General features: G+C 40.7%; 1 protein-coding gene across 1 annotated transcript in view; it reads right to left on the reverse strand.

Moving 5' to 3' along the window:
* The window catches only part of NYAP2 (neuronal tyrosine-phosphorylated phosphoinositide-3-kinase adaptor 2), a 129,149-nt gene that overhangs the window by 47,432 nt on the left and 65,918 nt on the right, over positions 1-15,799 (reverse strand). Inside the window, exon 3 of the mRNA XM_062006036.1 lies at positions 2,770-3,867. Coding sequence (XP_061862020.1) covers positions 2,770-3,867 — 1,098 coding nt within the window. The remainder of the gene's footprint in view (positions 1-2,769; positions 3,868-15,799) is intronic.

A 15,799-nucleotide genomic window follows, 5' to 3' on the forward strand; every position in this document is an offset into this window, starting at 1 on the left:
TTAGGGGTTGGAAGGGACCTCTAGAGATCATTTAGTCCAACACCCCTGCTAAAGCAGGTCCACCTAGATCAGGTCACTATGCATTTGCTCTTCTATAGCATAACAAAATTATCAAGAATTGTACGAGTGCTTTAGCCTTCCACTCTGATTTGCAGGAGCAAGGTTTCTCTAATAGATCATCTACAGTCTACACTATCAGTATGTATAATCATGGTATGTAAATGCGACAGTCTGGTCAGATTCTATAGTCAAATCCTCAAATTTAGATTCTTTCTGGTGGATCATTTTAATATAGAATCACAAGACATAAAATGCTAAACCTGAATGTGTTTTCTGTAAATCTTAGAATGTCTTCTAGCTCTGTAATATCTGAGCACAAACCTGGTTATTGCTCAATGCAGTAATCCCACAGGATTAAGTCATACTGTAAATACCAGACAAATTACAATCGGATTAGATGGGCAGTCTGTTCATTTACTCAACACAGCTGCAGTCCAGAGTCTTTTTCCCACTGGTATGTATTTATAACATCAATATTTTGTCTTGAAAATAAATGAATACAGTTTCTATTTCATATCTCTTATTGTGACCAACAAGAAGCAGATTTCTGCTTCTTAATGAGCAAGCAGAATGCTCCTTGAGAGGCCAAGAAGAAGAAGCCGTTCTCGGTACAGATCCACAGGGCGAGATTTATTTATCACTGAAAAGTCCCTTAAAAGTTCTGCATTCAATCTCAGACAAGTGGAATATAAAGAATATCTCTCTGGAGGTAGGAGTGAGACAGCATCACAGATTTGCTGAAATTTCCCAGGACTTGCCACATTTGCTGCAGCACTTTTTTAGGTTCCAAACCTGGGATTTCTGCCTACGATGGTGAGCAAAAAAACATTCAACTTTCAAGGTTCACCGGGTAGATTTGGTGTAGCACATGGCTTACAGAATATTTCTTCTCAGTTACGATAAGAAACATGTTTAATAATGTTCAATATTATCTGCACTTTGCCAAAGTCTCCCTGCTACTTCACTGCAATTATTTACAAATGTCGCTTGTATTTGTTCCCAATTAGAAGAATTGTCTTGTCTTTTACATACAAACTTGTTTCTATCTAGCACACAAATCAGGGAGGTGGGTGTACAATTTTTATTACTGTAATCACTTAGTAAAACCCTACTGAATCATGGAGCCAAGACCTTCATAAAACCATATTTTTGGTTGCAGGCCACAAAAATACTAAAGCTGAATTAAGCAAACTGTTGCACCAGCTTTATTCTCAGTATCCTGCTAACTCCATTCTCACCTCTGCCTTCTGATGTCAGAGTCATTATTCCTGATTTGCACACAGATAAACAAGAATAAGTCTGCTGAGGCTGGCACAGTGAAGTCCATGAATGAGGAGGAATGCTTTGTATGCCAGCCCAAATCGTTGCCACCAGGCTCCTCCATACTTATACGCCTACGTGTGCTCACTCATCTGTAGAGGTGTGAGGCAGGCAGCCTCTGCCCATGAAAACCCAGAGTGGGTGTTCTTGTGAGCACCCTGAGCCTGCCCCAAAGTGATGAGGCCACAATGCAATGAATAAGGTAACAGAGCAACAAGACCAACATACAAAAACAGGAATTCACTTGTCTTCTGCAGCAATATGGTAGCCTGGAAACCAGAACACTTTCCTTTATCAGGTATAAGCCAGCATAGTTTATTATATCATATTTCATACATTACAGCTGCCAAACAGGCCTAATATAGCAGTTATACAAACAGATGATCAGCTGTTCTCCAAAGAGAACTCTTCCATTAGGCAAGTGTCAAGAATTCAAAGTCATAAACCGATTTTACTGAGGTCAGATGAGAAAGCCTACTGAGCCCACTTTGCACTCTAACAAAAGGTGTTATGACTGCCTTCCACTGCAAAACGTTGTCTTCAGCACTGGTGAACAGGAGTATTTTCACAACAGAAATACTGGTGCCAGGTTGTGCTTTCACTCACACCTGTGACTCCTGCTGATTTCATTAGGAGTTTCCATATTTCACTAGCTTAGAAATAGGTGTACATTGTGTAAACCTGAATGTATATGGGACAACGGTTTTATGACATGGTGAATGAAAAGTCAATATTGTCTTAAGGTTTTCCTGCACAACTTCCTCCTGTGCTTTTTTCTGTGTGTGGGTAATGTGTTACAGGTCATGTTGGCTTTCAGATTAATTCACAGAATGGTCTCCCAGCCAACTAGTATTGCTGAAAGAGATACTCTGTGGCATTGTATGGAAGAAGACAGTGGGAAGGGAAGGAAGGGTTTAAGCTGATACCTCTGGTTGCCATCATACATGCTGTCATCACTGGCCAAGTTAAGGGCAACAATGGATCTTTGTCAGAACAATAGTTTGGTTATTTTCTTACAAGCTGCTTGGGCAATTACTGTATCTTAGCATCCATCACTAGAAGAAAGATGTGTCACGGTGGGAAGATCCCCACTCACATGGGACACTTAAAACTGAGGAGAAGTCAATGAAAACTGACTCATTTTGGAAGGCCAATCCATGAATTCCACTTCTGTAGTGAAATATGCACATTTAAAGGTCTTACAAATATAACAATATGAAGACTAAAGCAATTTTAATAAGAATCACTCTTCTTCATCTTACAAGAAATTCATATAAGGAATTCAGACTTCTGAGGTATTTGATTTTTGCAAGTATATAATTTAGTAACATATAGTGAGAGATATTACTATATAAGGAAGAATGAGAAAAAATGACATCAAGAACTTACTTTCTGCAGGTTCCTTAGATCTTCTGCCGCTGGAGGACTTCCTCAGGAGACTTCGTCCTGAGGTAAAGAGGCTGGTTAATTCCTCCAGAGGACTGGTGGGTGTCCGAGAACGGGAACCACTCTGAGATGATGACCCGTAGGTACTGACCGAGGCATTTACCATCTTTCCTCCTTCTTGCAATGTGTTTCTGGCTGTAGAATGAGGCACTGATGGAGAGCTTCTTGAGAGACTTCCTGAATGTACAGAGTCATAAGGTGGAGGTCTTTTGAGGCTTAAGGGAGTAAGAGACCTACCCATACTGACAGGAGAGGGTGAGGCAGAGTGACTTTTAGGATAACCATGTGGAGACTGTGTTCTGTATAGGGTAGAAGGATGAGGAGGTGAGGACGTGTGCCCAGGGGTACTAGTTCCATGAGATACTGTCTGGTCTTTCTCCAGTTTTTGATGGCCTGGTGTATGAGGTGGCAGTGAAGATGGAGAAGCTCCAGCTTGTTGTTTGATGTAAGACACATTTTCTAAAACGGGAAGCTTTGTGACCTCTAAAGGAGTTAGAGGAGACTCATCAGAATTCGGGGAACACTGCACTGGTGCTGGTGGGAACACCAGCAGTGGAGGTCTGTGAGAAAGCAGATTTGGAAATGGTGGGGGTATATCACAAAGCAAGCCCTTGGGAGTAGATGGCACTGAAGACTTGGTGAAATCTAGATCAGGCACTGTAGGAGTAGCACACTGAGAAGAACAAGTGTGATGATCATATTCACATTGACATTTTGAATCTTGGCCTACATCATCAAATATAGGGTATTTCATCTCCTCATAGACTGCTTCACTTTGGTCATCCTCATCTTTTTTGAAGTCTCTGAGAATATTCCCAACCATTTCAATATAAACAGGCTCTTCTTCCTCTGTGTCTGGGGCAGGACTGCTGACCTGCGATAAAGAGGCATCCCTAGTAAGTGTTGTCTTCATAGGGCCATGCTTTTTGATATATGTTTCATCAAAAGATGTGCTTAGCTGAGTGTTTGGATTTCGTTTCGGCTTAGGAGGCGGAATCTTTTTTGTGTATTCATCACTGTGAGGTCTTGGTTTGGCTGACACTGGAAAGAGAATAAAATATAAATGCATCAGAAGTATGTAACCTACTTTGTCAACAATAGGATCTCTGTTGCAGTGTCTTAATTCTGGAATGGATTTCCTGCGACTAGCCTTTTGCTGTTTTTCTCTGTCATTTCATCAGGAGAAGACATTCAAAACACTTCTATTCTTCCATCAGAATGTTCTGACACTCCAATATTAAGTGACTACCAAACAATTCCCTTCCTCAGTCATCTGCTCTCACCCAAAAGTCTTTGGAGAAGGGACTTTCCATTTTCAAATATGCTTTTCAGATACCACTGTGGGATTTTAAAGACCCAAAGTGTTGCCAAAGACATAAAACTAAGCATCCAAATGAACTCATTATGGCTGCAAAAGAACAGTTAATTTCCTGGACATTCATACTAAACTGACAGTGATGTAACTCTGCAGTGACACAGTGCTGAATGAAGACCTTTTTATTTATAGTAACTTCTTGCATATAGCACATCAATTCACTTGGCACTGATTGAGAAAGAAAACAGTCACATGTAAATACTGTCAAACTTGCTGTTAGGATAATCCTAATCATTTAACTGGACCCTATCCTATGAATTAATGAGAAGTCAAGGGGGAACAAAGCACCTCACAGATACACATCCTTCTCAAACAGGTTACTCCCAGAAAAAATAGATCATTTTGTCTTTGAAATTATAAATGAAAACATTGTGATGAAATTCGTTTGAGGTGAGAAGTCAAGGGTTTCTTAGAAATTATCCTTTATGAATTAAACAAAAAAGAAACTCATGGAAATTGCATTTTGTTCATTTTGCATAAGTAGTTAATAAAACATCTCATTAAATGTTGAGGTTGTTAAAATCTCTCATTAAACATTTAGGTGAAGTCAGGTTTTTTTATCCTAAGTGGACTCAACACACTTATTCACAACCAAAATTTATCACATAGAATAAAATTAATGTATGTTGCTCTAGGGTAATAGTTATTGCATTGAAAGCTTTGATATCTCATTGGTCAGTTTCCCAATTAAAAAAATCAAATAAATCCCAAACTACAGGCCAGTATGGAGTGGCAGCTTTCTTGTTATCAAATTTCAGTGCTCCTTGCAATTCACTGCTACAGTCTGCCACTGCAAACTCAGCTCTCACAGAAATTTCCAGACACCTTCTGCTGACCCATTAGAAAGCAGCCAGCAAATATCTACAGTTAAACCAAACAGATAGAGCTCATGAGGTTCAAAATTCTCTTTTAGCCCCAAACATACTACTAAAGCCAGCAGCAAAGCCCTGTTCTGCCAGCTGACAAACAGTATTTTGAGAATCTGCAAGGATGCTGGCTCAGGACTGGAAGATACCTGCATTAAAGCAACTTACTAACCTGATTTGGATCAGGACTCAAACACAGTGTTATCATTTTGTCACATTTCTACATTGATCAGCTAAATAATCTTCTTACAAGACATATCAATAGAGGCAGATCACAGTATCACAGAATCTTAAGGGCTGGAAGAGACCTCAAAAGATCATCCAGTCCAAATCCCCTGCCAGAGCAGGGCCACCTAGAGTAGGTCACACAGGAACTCATCCAGGAGGGTTTGAATGTCTCCAGAGAAGGAGACTCAACAACCCACCTGGGCAGGCTGTTCTAGTGCTCCCTCATCCTCATAGTGAAAAAATTCTTCCTTGTATTTCTTTGGAACCTCTTCTATTCCAGCTTATACCCATTACTCCTTACCCTATCATTGGCCATCATTGAGAAAGCCTGGCTCCATCTTCCTGACACCCATCTTTTACGTATTTGTAAACATGAATGAGGTCAACCCTCAGTCTCCTCTTCTCCAACCCAGAGAGCCCCAGCTACCTCAGATGTTAAACAAGATTTCAGTTTTCTTTAGGAATAAGGAGCTGTGAACATATGTGTGTGCACATATATGAAGCAATGAGACCACTTTTTGTCAACAGCATTTGTTTAAGCTTAATATGTAACTGAGGTAATGCAGTGAAAAAAAAAAAAAGAAATCTTAAGAAAATTTAAAAAAAACAACCTGACCTAAAAAAAAAAAAAGGCATGCTTTCATGATGGTTCCAATTAATGTATCCCACTTTGCAGCAGGCTAGAGACACGAAAAAGCTACCACAGATAAGAATATTCGGTAGCTTGATAGTTTTTCACTATGTGGATATATCTGTGGATGTATCCTAATGCACTTTACATTTGCCTTTTTAATTAACCCAAATTAATTTTCTTGAATGTATTAGGATAGACTTTTGGGAATGAGATGTAGGCTACCAGAATAATTTGAGCTTTGCAGAAAATATTACTCCTGATATATTTGACAATACTAGCAGATCTTCCTTGTTGAGTTCCCAGCTAAATCATTGTTTCCTTTCTGGTTAGTCTGTTATTTGCATATTATGTTCAGATATGGTCTACTGACATAAACTTGATCCCAGTCCTCCCTCCACACACCTGTTAATCTGATTTACAACCCTAGAAAAAACTATCTTCTTCAGATTGATGTCATTGAAATGAAGAGACAGTCGATGTGACTGGCACAAACTACCTGATCAGTTCTGAATATGTTGCCCAGGACCTGAACTCTGCTTTAGAGTGGCTAAAGGATTACAGTCTTTTCTGCATTTGAAAAATATGTAGTTTGTATACTGAGACTTCTTAGAGTCTTCAGTTTCCTATGAATCATGCTATCATCCTTAGTGGATACTCAAGACAGAAATGTTTCATGCTTCTTTGTATTCCTCAGACACTTGCTCTCTCTGCTGTCTTCTACAGATCCTGTGCCATGGGTGTCACACTGGGAACATGCTCTGCCTCATAGCCATGTCCTCACTTTTCTATCCCTTTATCCAGAGAGGTGTCAACGATGAATAGAGTAATCAAAAGATACTCTTGTGCTGGAGGTCATTTAAGGCTAGTTTTAGCTGATATTTTAAACCAAAAATAGCCAAGAGTTGTTAAGAGTACTGTGTTTTCAAACAAATTGCTAGAAATAGAATATTTTACCACTTCCTTCCATTTTTACAGTTTTTGTTCAACTGATGAGGTTCTGCCACACAGTCTAGACCTGTCTTTAGGTGTTGGGGTTTGCATACAGAACATTCACAAGTTATTACATTACAGACAAGGAAGAGAGAAATGTCATGGAAAAAAAGTGATTGACATTCTGCCATCTAGTCTTGTAAAGTATTTTTGCATGGGTTGAAATTAAGTACCGTGGTGACACACAGAGCATTCTCATCTGCCATTGCATCAAATGTAGCGTTAGCCTAAAATATCTTGATGACATTATCAACAAAAAGGTCAAGTGACCCAGTCTTGTTGTATGATACACAGGATAAAACATGACAAGGTGAAAGATATACTTTCCATTTTCTATTAAAAGCTTTTTTTTCGTCTGCCAAAGCATCTATTTCCAGGAGGAGGTATTTTTTGAGATGTTTTTCCCTCCCTAGCATCTGGACTTTTCAAACTACAACTTAAAAAGAAATGCTCTAAATATTTTATAAAATTTATAAAGTTATAGATGTACTCTATAATACATGGAGCAGGAACATTTGGTGCTATAAGACTTTCTAGAGAAAATATACAGGTAAATGAATAAATAGCAAAGAAAACTTTTTATCATGTCTGGGAACAGAGGAACTACTCAACACTTACTGGGAACTCCCCTCAGCCACAGTGGGACATTCAGGAGACAAAGGGAATTAGCTTTGAGAAGGCTGTGATGCAAGATGTTTATCAAATTTATTTAACAAAGGTTTCTACTCTGAAACACAGCTCCATAGCAAGAACTGAACTCTATGGCACACCAGATAATGGCATATGGATCATGAACTACTGCTACAGCCCAGAATAACAGAGGAAAAACAATGGGAACCCTGCAACTGAACAGAGCTGAAAGGAGTATTTGTATTTGTAGAGTTCCTGTGTTACCAACGTTTGGCAGGAATAAATGTGCATGAACGCAGAAGCCCTGGCAAGGTCCCATAACCAATGAAAGGAGATTATTTGGCAATCTCCAGAGAGGAAGAGGCAAGATTGCTTTAAGTACTTGACATTTATCAGGCAGAAAACCCATTCAGTGCCTGCTGGGAACATATACTCCTATGAAAAGCAAACCATGCTGGCATACTGGTGATACACATACTGCTGTGTTGTCTGCTCTAAACATGGAGTAATTAAGTGTTTTTCAACATGGATTACTATGTCCTTGGTGCAACTCTCGCCAGTAACTCGCCTTGAAACTCTGCCACTTGTATGTCCAAGCACATGGGGCCTGATCCAAAGAGAAATGGAAGAAATGAAAGTGAGGACTACTCCTCTCCCTGTCAGGTGCAAGATCCCTGAAATAGCCATGTCAAAACACACCACAAAGCTCCTGTGTGTCCTTCTATTACAGACACACTCTAACACAAGGGACTGCCAGCTGTGCGAGGCATTGGAGTGGACCGGAGGTGATTAGAGGAAGAGCTCAATGACTGCTTATGTGGTCTTCTGCCCTCACAGGAACTGCCCCAGGTGTGGAGGCTGCAGGAGCTTGGGCTGCCATGCAGCAGCTCCTCTTTTTTTGCCTCAGAACTGCCCAAACTATCAAAGTTAATAAACATGATGATCATTGCAAACAAAACTGAGCTCATGGAGTTTACGCTTAAAAACATCCTACTACCAAGAAATTACCTAGTTCTAATAAACTGCAAGTGAAACAAAACACACAGACTGTAATATAACTTCAGTTCCCCTCTAGAAACCAGAAGCACAGTGCTTAAAATAGCCTTATGGAAGCCCTACTGATTAAGCAGAATATGACATTTTTGAAATGAGGTATTTGTAGCACAAAGGTTACACATAGCTTTCAGACATGCCCAGATAATCTGCCTCCCAGAGTTAATTTTAGAAATCCAAAGAGCTTCTGGTCATCTTATCCTTCTGAAGCATCGTTTTTTTCTCTTTAAGGAATGATTGAAATACAAAAACATGTTATCAGATTGGTTTTTATTATTTGTTCCCTGTATAAGGAATGAATGAGAACGTCAAAGAACTAAAATGAATGTTGTCATTTTCTATCGATCCTTTGGGTATTTACCAGCTTTTGCAGTTCAGAGACCCAGCCAATTTATTGTCCTGTTCACCATAACAGACAGAATAAAAATACATGTAACAGGAAAATTCATCCCTTGCAATTTCTAAAAGAGCCTATAGCATTCAATTTCTGTTTCAATGAAGGGAAGATTTGGGGCCTGAATTTTTTAAAAATTCTTTAAAAATGGTACTTTAAATGGAGAAGGACTTTAACTTGCTGTATTTTGAGGGGTACATCTATTAAAAAGAGCCTCCAGGAGTGAAAGAAAATAGAAATTCTTTAATTAAACCATGAATGTGCTGGATACTGAATCAAAGATGCACAGATTCTGATTTACATGACATAATTTAACTGAGAAAATCCACCTCTAGGGTATCATGAAACCTATATATATAGATATGGGTGTATGTGTAAGTTCAAGACCGTGTAACCCCACTGGCTTTAATGAAATGAACTGCTTGTTGGAAGTTGCACATGATCTTAAGTGCATTTGTGCATCAGTGCTTATATTGGGTTGGATTTCATTATCCCCACAGATGAAGTTTGAATATTCTTAGTGAAATTGAATTTAAAAAGGCACAGTCCTCTGAACTGTGCAAATGGTCAGCACTCAGGAGACCCAAGTTTAATTCATCTCTTTGTCACAGGCCACAGTGCCTTGCTTGTCGTTTTACCCCATAATGACACTTTTCAACATCTATCTTTTGCTAGTTTAGATTTTCAGATATTTCACACAAGTTTAAATTTAACATATTTGTTTATATTAATTCTCACACAGTGTCTCTCATCACTGGAAAAAAAACAGTAGAAAATACTGCAAATTTAAATGTATTCGTTGGAGACATATAGTGTTGAACTGGTATCTTTTCTTCTCTGAGGAATTTTTGAAGGCACATGTTCCTACACTACCAACAGACATAAAATATACAGACAAAGATGCATCTTAGCAAATGACTATAGAAGCGTCATCACTAGGTCGAAGTAACATCAGAGAATGAATCTGCCATCCAAAAAAAGGCTTTCAAAATATCATTGTCCTCATGGACACAAGTCCCTGTAGATTCCCTTTTCCTTTTCTAAAAGATGCTAATAGGAAGAAGCAAAGAGAGAAAGAATGTGGAAGGAATAAAAGAACTGTCTGATTCATTCAAACAGCTTTGCAAGCAATAGGTGGCTTCTGCACAATAATTTCATGGAGTACATATTTCTTCGCTCTCCTGAATCTATTAGCTCTTACTGGAAATTATTTAGGCACTTATAGAGGACTAAACTATACTGAAAATAACAGGGATAAAAGAAAGTGTCATAATACTGACATGCTACCCAGTTGTCTCAAGGCTATAATTAAGGACACTTCTTTAAAAGTATTCAGGATCCTTTATCTTGGCTGTAACTTGTAACATGATGCTGCCAGATTGAGCCTGGGGCTGTGTATCTGGGCCACAAACACCATGGCTCCTTAGACCTGTATGTGCCAAGGTAGCCATTTCTGCCTGGAATTCACAAAAGCCAGCCAACTGCACTAACTGCCCTGCCACCAGAACCTCCTCCCAGCCAGCAGGGACTGTAGGTCCTCTGCCCTGCTTTATTGAGATGAATGAAGGCTCAGAGATGCCAGGACATTTCAAAGTCTTTGGAGTATCAGCATGATGAAGAGAGTCTCTCCCTAAATGGCCACACTACAGAGCAGACTGACTTCCAGATTTTCTCCTCCCTAGCCCTCCACTTCTCTGTGTATCCACCTGACACACTGAGCTCTGCATTTTACCCTTTCCCCCAGTGAAAAGTTCACCAAAATCTTTCAGAATGTGACTGTCTCCTCCTGAATGCCCAGCCTTGTGCTTTCATGTATTTTGAACTTCACATTCTAGTTCTTTTGAGGAATGAGTAATTGACGTCACTGATTTTTCCAGATAGCATTGACTAGGCAAAGAAAAATAAAAAAGTGTTTGAGAAATAATTACAAATTATTTGCAATCAAGCCTTTCTGTAGTTTTCACTGAAGCTAAAAGTTATTGTCAGCTGATATAGCCCAGCAAGGGCAGAAAAAGCAAGATTTTGGATAAGTAAGAAAGTCAATTTGAATTATCCTTCTTTTAGAGGAAAACTGATGAACTGAGTGCAAATGAAGGCAAATAGAAAAATCTCTCAGTAGCTTCTTTTAGATTGCAATGATTTCTGAGCATCCATTTAGAAAAATATCCTTGAACTAATAATAACCCCAGACACGGGCCAGGATCTAGTGCATTACATGGGTGTAAGCTACAGCAGTCCAGTGGAAGCAGGCTCTGAGGAAAGAGAGGTGGGAGGATTAACAGGGTAATGTAAATCTGAGTAAAGGATTCTCACACTGCCCACACATGCAACCAATATTGCTGAAGTGTTGGTTTGTTCTGTTCCAGATAGCCTGCAGTCTGCATATGTGAAACAGATTTTGCAGCCAGTACAACAGTAGCAACAAAAAATTCTGTAAGTGTATATAATCTGAAGGAGTTCTAGATATAGAAAGGCAATTGGCACAGGAATTTATCAATCACAAGCATCGTTAGATGAATTACATAAACCATGTGTAAATAGAAGTACTGAATCATGCTTGCAGAGAAATTAATTTACAAAGCATGGTTTGTTGGTGGCTCCAGTGCTCTACTGTGGGAACCTACACAGAGTGGGAGCATTAAAGAGTGCTCATGGTCACCACAGAGTACAGAAAAAAAGTCACAGATCAGCAACATGAGTAAAGCCTCTCAGTTTTATACCAGCATTTATGGTATCATGGAGATGAAACCTGAACTGTTTTTGCTATTTTACTCTAAATTAACTGTTACTGCTCTATTCTTACAGCTACCCACAAGGTGACTACATTTCACACTGAGAAAGATGGGCAAAATCAGCCTTCAACACCCCCATCCACTATCTCCCTTGCAGTGCATCTGTTAGAGCCCAGTTCCCATATCACTGCCATCCTGTACAAGCTGCCCCCTCTCCCTCTCTGTAGCCACCTGTATCACATACCCTGAATACCATGCAGAAGATGGTGAGGCTCTGCATCTTGTCTGAGTTTCTACTGGCTGTGCTGTGTGATGACTGCAAGTACAGCAGCACTTCTGTTGACCTGCAGAAATAAAAGATCTCTCTTCTGCTCAGAAAAGGATGCTCCTGGGTATGTGTGAAGAGCTGTCCCACTGGCACGTGCCTTAGACACCTACGTCATTTGTGCTCAGTATGTGGTGGACACTGCTATGATACCAGTAAGACTTTGAGGACCGAGCTACTTATGTATTATTGGCTGCCCTAAGGCACTGAACTCCTCTGTGGTATCTTTTGGCAATGTTCAAGTAAATAAAGGCATGCTCCAATCTAAATGCAACTCCTGGTTTCACAGGAACAGCGCTGTTATTGATTACTAGCTGTTGTAGCTGAGGGAGGTGATGTGGGAAATCACTTGGAAGGCTTTCATTAACTTCTTGGAGAAGGTACAGTACAGAGGTTTTCTGCCCCAGTACTCATCAAGATACTGAATGATATTGAGCTGTGCAAGGGTTTCTGGCTCTGGGTGATTTCTAAACCCAATACCTGCGTTCTAATAGTGAACTCCAAAGGGATTTACAGAGAAAATAGAGAAGAAGTAAACCAAACTAGAGAAACAGTAATTTTAACTCACCAACTATATTTAACTAGACAACTGAAAAAATAGTCTGTCTGTCTTCTCCTTTCATTTAGCTGTCACTTTGGTTCACAAATATCCTGTCCAGATCATTAGCAAAAACAAAGACTTCTGTAATTTGTCTGGATATATGAGCCTTCATGTTTCAGATCCACAGCAATGTCTGTCTTCTACCTACAGGTACAATAAATAGGTCAAATCCCTTATTTGCTTGCCTAAGTTCCAATCTGTTTGTTGCCCTTCCAAAATAATTGTAGCCCATTAAATCAAGCTGGCAACCCTACCAAGTGGATATTATGGCTAAAGTTGACCTCTTGGGGGCTTATGAAGCACATTGAGACCAACTATTCCACAGGCATGGCAGCCCCAGAAATGCTGCTGGACTTCATCAGCACCTCCCACTAGTGTCAAGGAACCAACAGATTTCACTAATGTCCTGTCACCCAGAAACTTGTGGCCTTTGTACAATTCTGTTCATTGAGGACAGTGTATAAAAAGCCTCTTGCTGCTGCTGAATGACACAGAGCTCACATTTCAAAACAAAGCACAAGGTTGATCACAGGGGTCAAATGAGTCACTACAGCAGGAGCATCAAGAAAAGAGCTCATGGAAAGGGGCACTCTTGCCTCTACCAAATGGACACAAGGTGACCCTGCAGAAGTAGTTCCTGCAGGATGTCACAAAGCATCTTTTGGATGAATATGATAGCTGAAGTGGACTGAGCATTGCCAAAGCACCTCACAGGCAGGCAGTAGTGCCTGGACATGTAGCAGCTCTGTGGTCAGAGGCTGAGCGTTACTGAAATACTCAGTGCACTCAGCTTTAGGGAGAGCCTCACAGCTATTCATTTTACTTCCATCTCCACAGGGGCTACTCGTCTCTCCTCAACGCTAAATAAAGTGTTGACAAAATTACAGACAAGCCACACGTTATCAGCTGCCTCCCACTCAGAGCTCTGTGTGCCTAGCATCTATCATTTCATCTTGCTTTTATTTGCAGACTGGTCTAGTGAAACTAATAGAGCCTATAATAGTGTTGATCTATAAGGATCACAAAACTGAGCCTAACTGCTATAAATTCACCTGGTATGGCTGCAGTGTATAGTGCCATATTGACAGTGCATAGTTGCAGACAAGCTTCAGGAGAACCCTCTCCTATTTCAAATGCCATATTTAACCTCATTGTGCCACCTGAGAAGTGAGATGGAGGATGAAAAGGCAAAGACAGAGTACAAAAAGGAACAGATGAAGTACTGGCGGAAGCTACTCCTACCTACCCACGACTGCAGAACCTGTTCAGTTCAACTCATAGGCAGAACTAGTGGGAACAAGAAGGAGACTTGATTAAAAGCTAGCACCCGGCAAAAAAAAAGAGAAGTCTAAGAAGATGGAACAATGAGGAAAAGTGGAGTTGTCTAGAAAAAAAATATTTAGAAAGCTGAGGTGAAAAAAGGCAGTTAAAGCAAGAACAGTATCACAGGTTAAAATATTTTGGCCAATATCTAAGGGATGAAGCAGGCATCGACTACCAGAGTACGATTGGAGAGAGAGCACCAAGTGCTACTCAAAGCTCTTTACATTAATTAGTTGTATCATTATTTCTCCTTGTCTCTCCCACACCGTTTGCAGTGAGCACACAGATCACTGCCTTCCTCTTCCTTCATGCTTCCTCTCCTTCCTTTCTCCTTCCCATTCACTTATTATTATTTGGACCCATTCAACCTTACAGCACAGCCTCTAAGCCAGGCCTAATGGTTCAGTCAAGCACAGAACACAATGGCATGAGTGTAACGACAAGCTAATTCCTGTTTTGCCACTGAAACACTGTTTAACATCTCTATTAATGATATGGATGAGGGGAGAGAGCGCACCCTTAGTTTGCAGATGACACCAAGCTGGGTAGAAATGTTAATCTTCTTGCTGGTAGGGAAGCTTTACAGAGAGATCTAGATAGGCTGGATGGCTGGGCCAAGGCTATTTCCATCAATTTCAATAAGGCCAAGTGCCAGGTCCTGCACTTGGGCCACAGCTACCCCCAGCAGCACTACAGGCTTGGGGAGGAGTGGCTGGAAAGCTGCCAGGCAGAGAGGGACCTGGGAACGTTGGTTGACAGCGGCTGAGAATGAGCCAGCAGTGTGCCCAGGTAGGCAAGAAGGTTAATGGCATCCTGGTCTGGAACAGGAACAGTGTTGTCAGCAGGAGCTGGGAGGTGATCATTCCCCTGATCCCAGCAGGAGCTGGGAGCTGATCATCACTCACTTTGGTGAGGCTGCACCTCGAATACTGTGTCCAGTTTTGGGCTCCTCTCTATAAGAAGGACATGGAGGTGCTGGAGAGGATCCAGAAGCAGGCTATCAAGCTAGGAAAGGATTTGGAGCGTGTCTCCTATGATGGATGACTGGGCGCTCTGGGGCTGTTTAGCCTCGAGAAAAGAAGGCTCAGGGGAGACTTCTGGAGGAGTTTCTTTGTTGAAAGGGCTGTCAGGCATTGGAACGGGCTGCCCAGGGAGGTGCTGGAGTCACCATCCCTGGAGGGGTTTAAAAGATGGGTGGATGTTGCACTTATGGAAATGGTGTAGTGGTTGATAGGGCTGGGACAAAAGCTGGACTCAGTGATTTTAAAGGTCTCTTCCAGATGAAACGATTCTATGAAACACCAGTGATTGTTGAAACTGTTATCCAAGTCAGCTTTCTCAGACAGCATATTGTTTTCTTTGCCAAGCAACTTCTCATTAAAATAAATGCTTCTTTTTTATCCTGTCCGACAGCCATTGAAGCTTCCCAGGAAGCCTGAACTAACAGCTACTCCCATGGTCACTAGGATATAGACACACATCCACACTATGAGCAGTCACACCATCACAGGAAACCAGAAGCTATTGGTATAACCCAGTGTTTACAGTCTGCCATTATTTTGCTGTTGCTCAGATGCAAAGCTTTTTGCAGGAGTTCATCTATAACATTGAGGCACAGCCTCTGATATAGGACAGCACAGAACAGCCTAAGCTCTAAGAAATGTTGTTACCTACTATCTCCTGGGACTGTCTGTGCTGTAAACCGATGATATTCAGCAGCTCACAGAGATGACTGTAAATGCAGCCCACATTTTGCCATCCTTATTCATGCACTGCAGCATCAGTGATACCAACAGGAGGTTGGGAAAGGGAACTTGAGCAA

This window comes from Colius striatus, chromosome 12 (genome assembly GCF_028858725.1).
Source record: "Colius striatus isolate bColStr4 chromosome 12, bColStr4.1.hap1, whole genome shotgun sequence".
Lineage (NCBI taxonomy): Eukaryota > Metazoa > Chordata > Aves > Coliiformes > Coliidae > Colius > Colius striatus.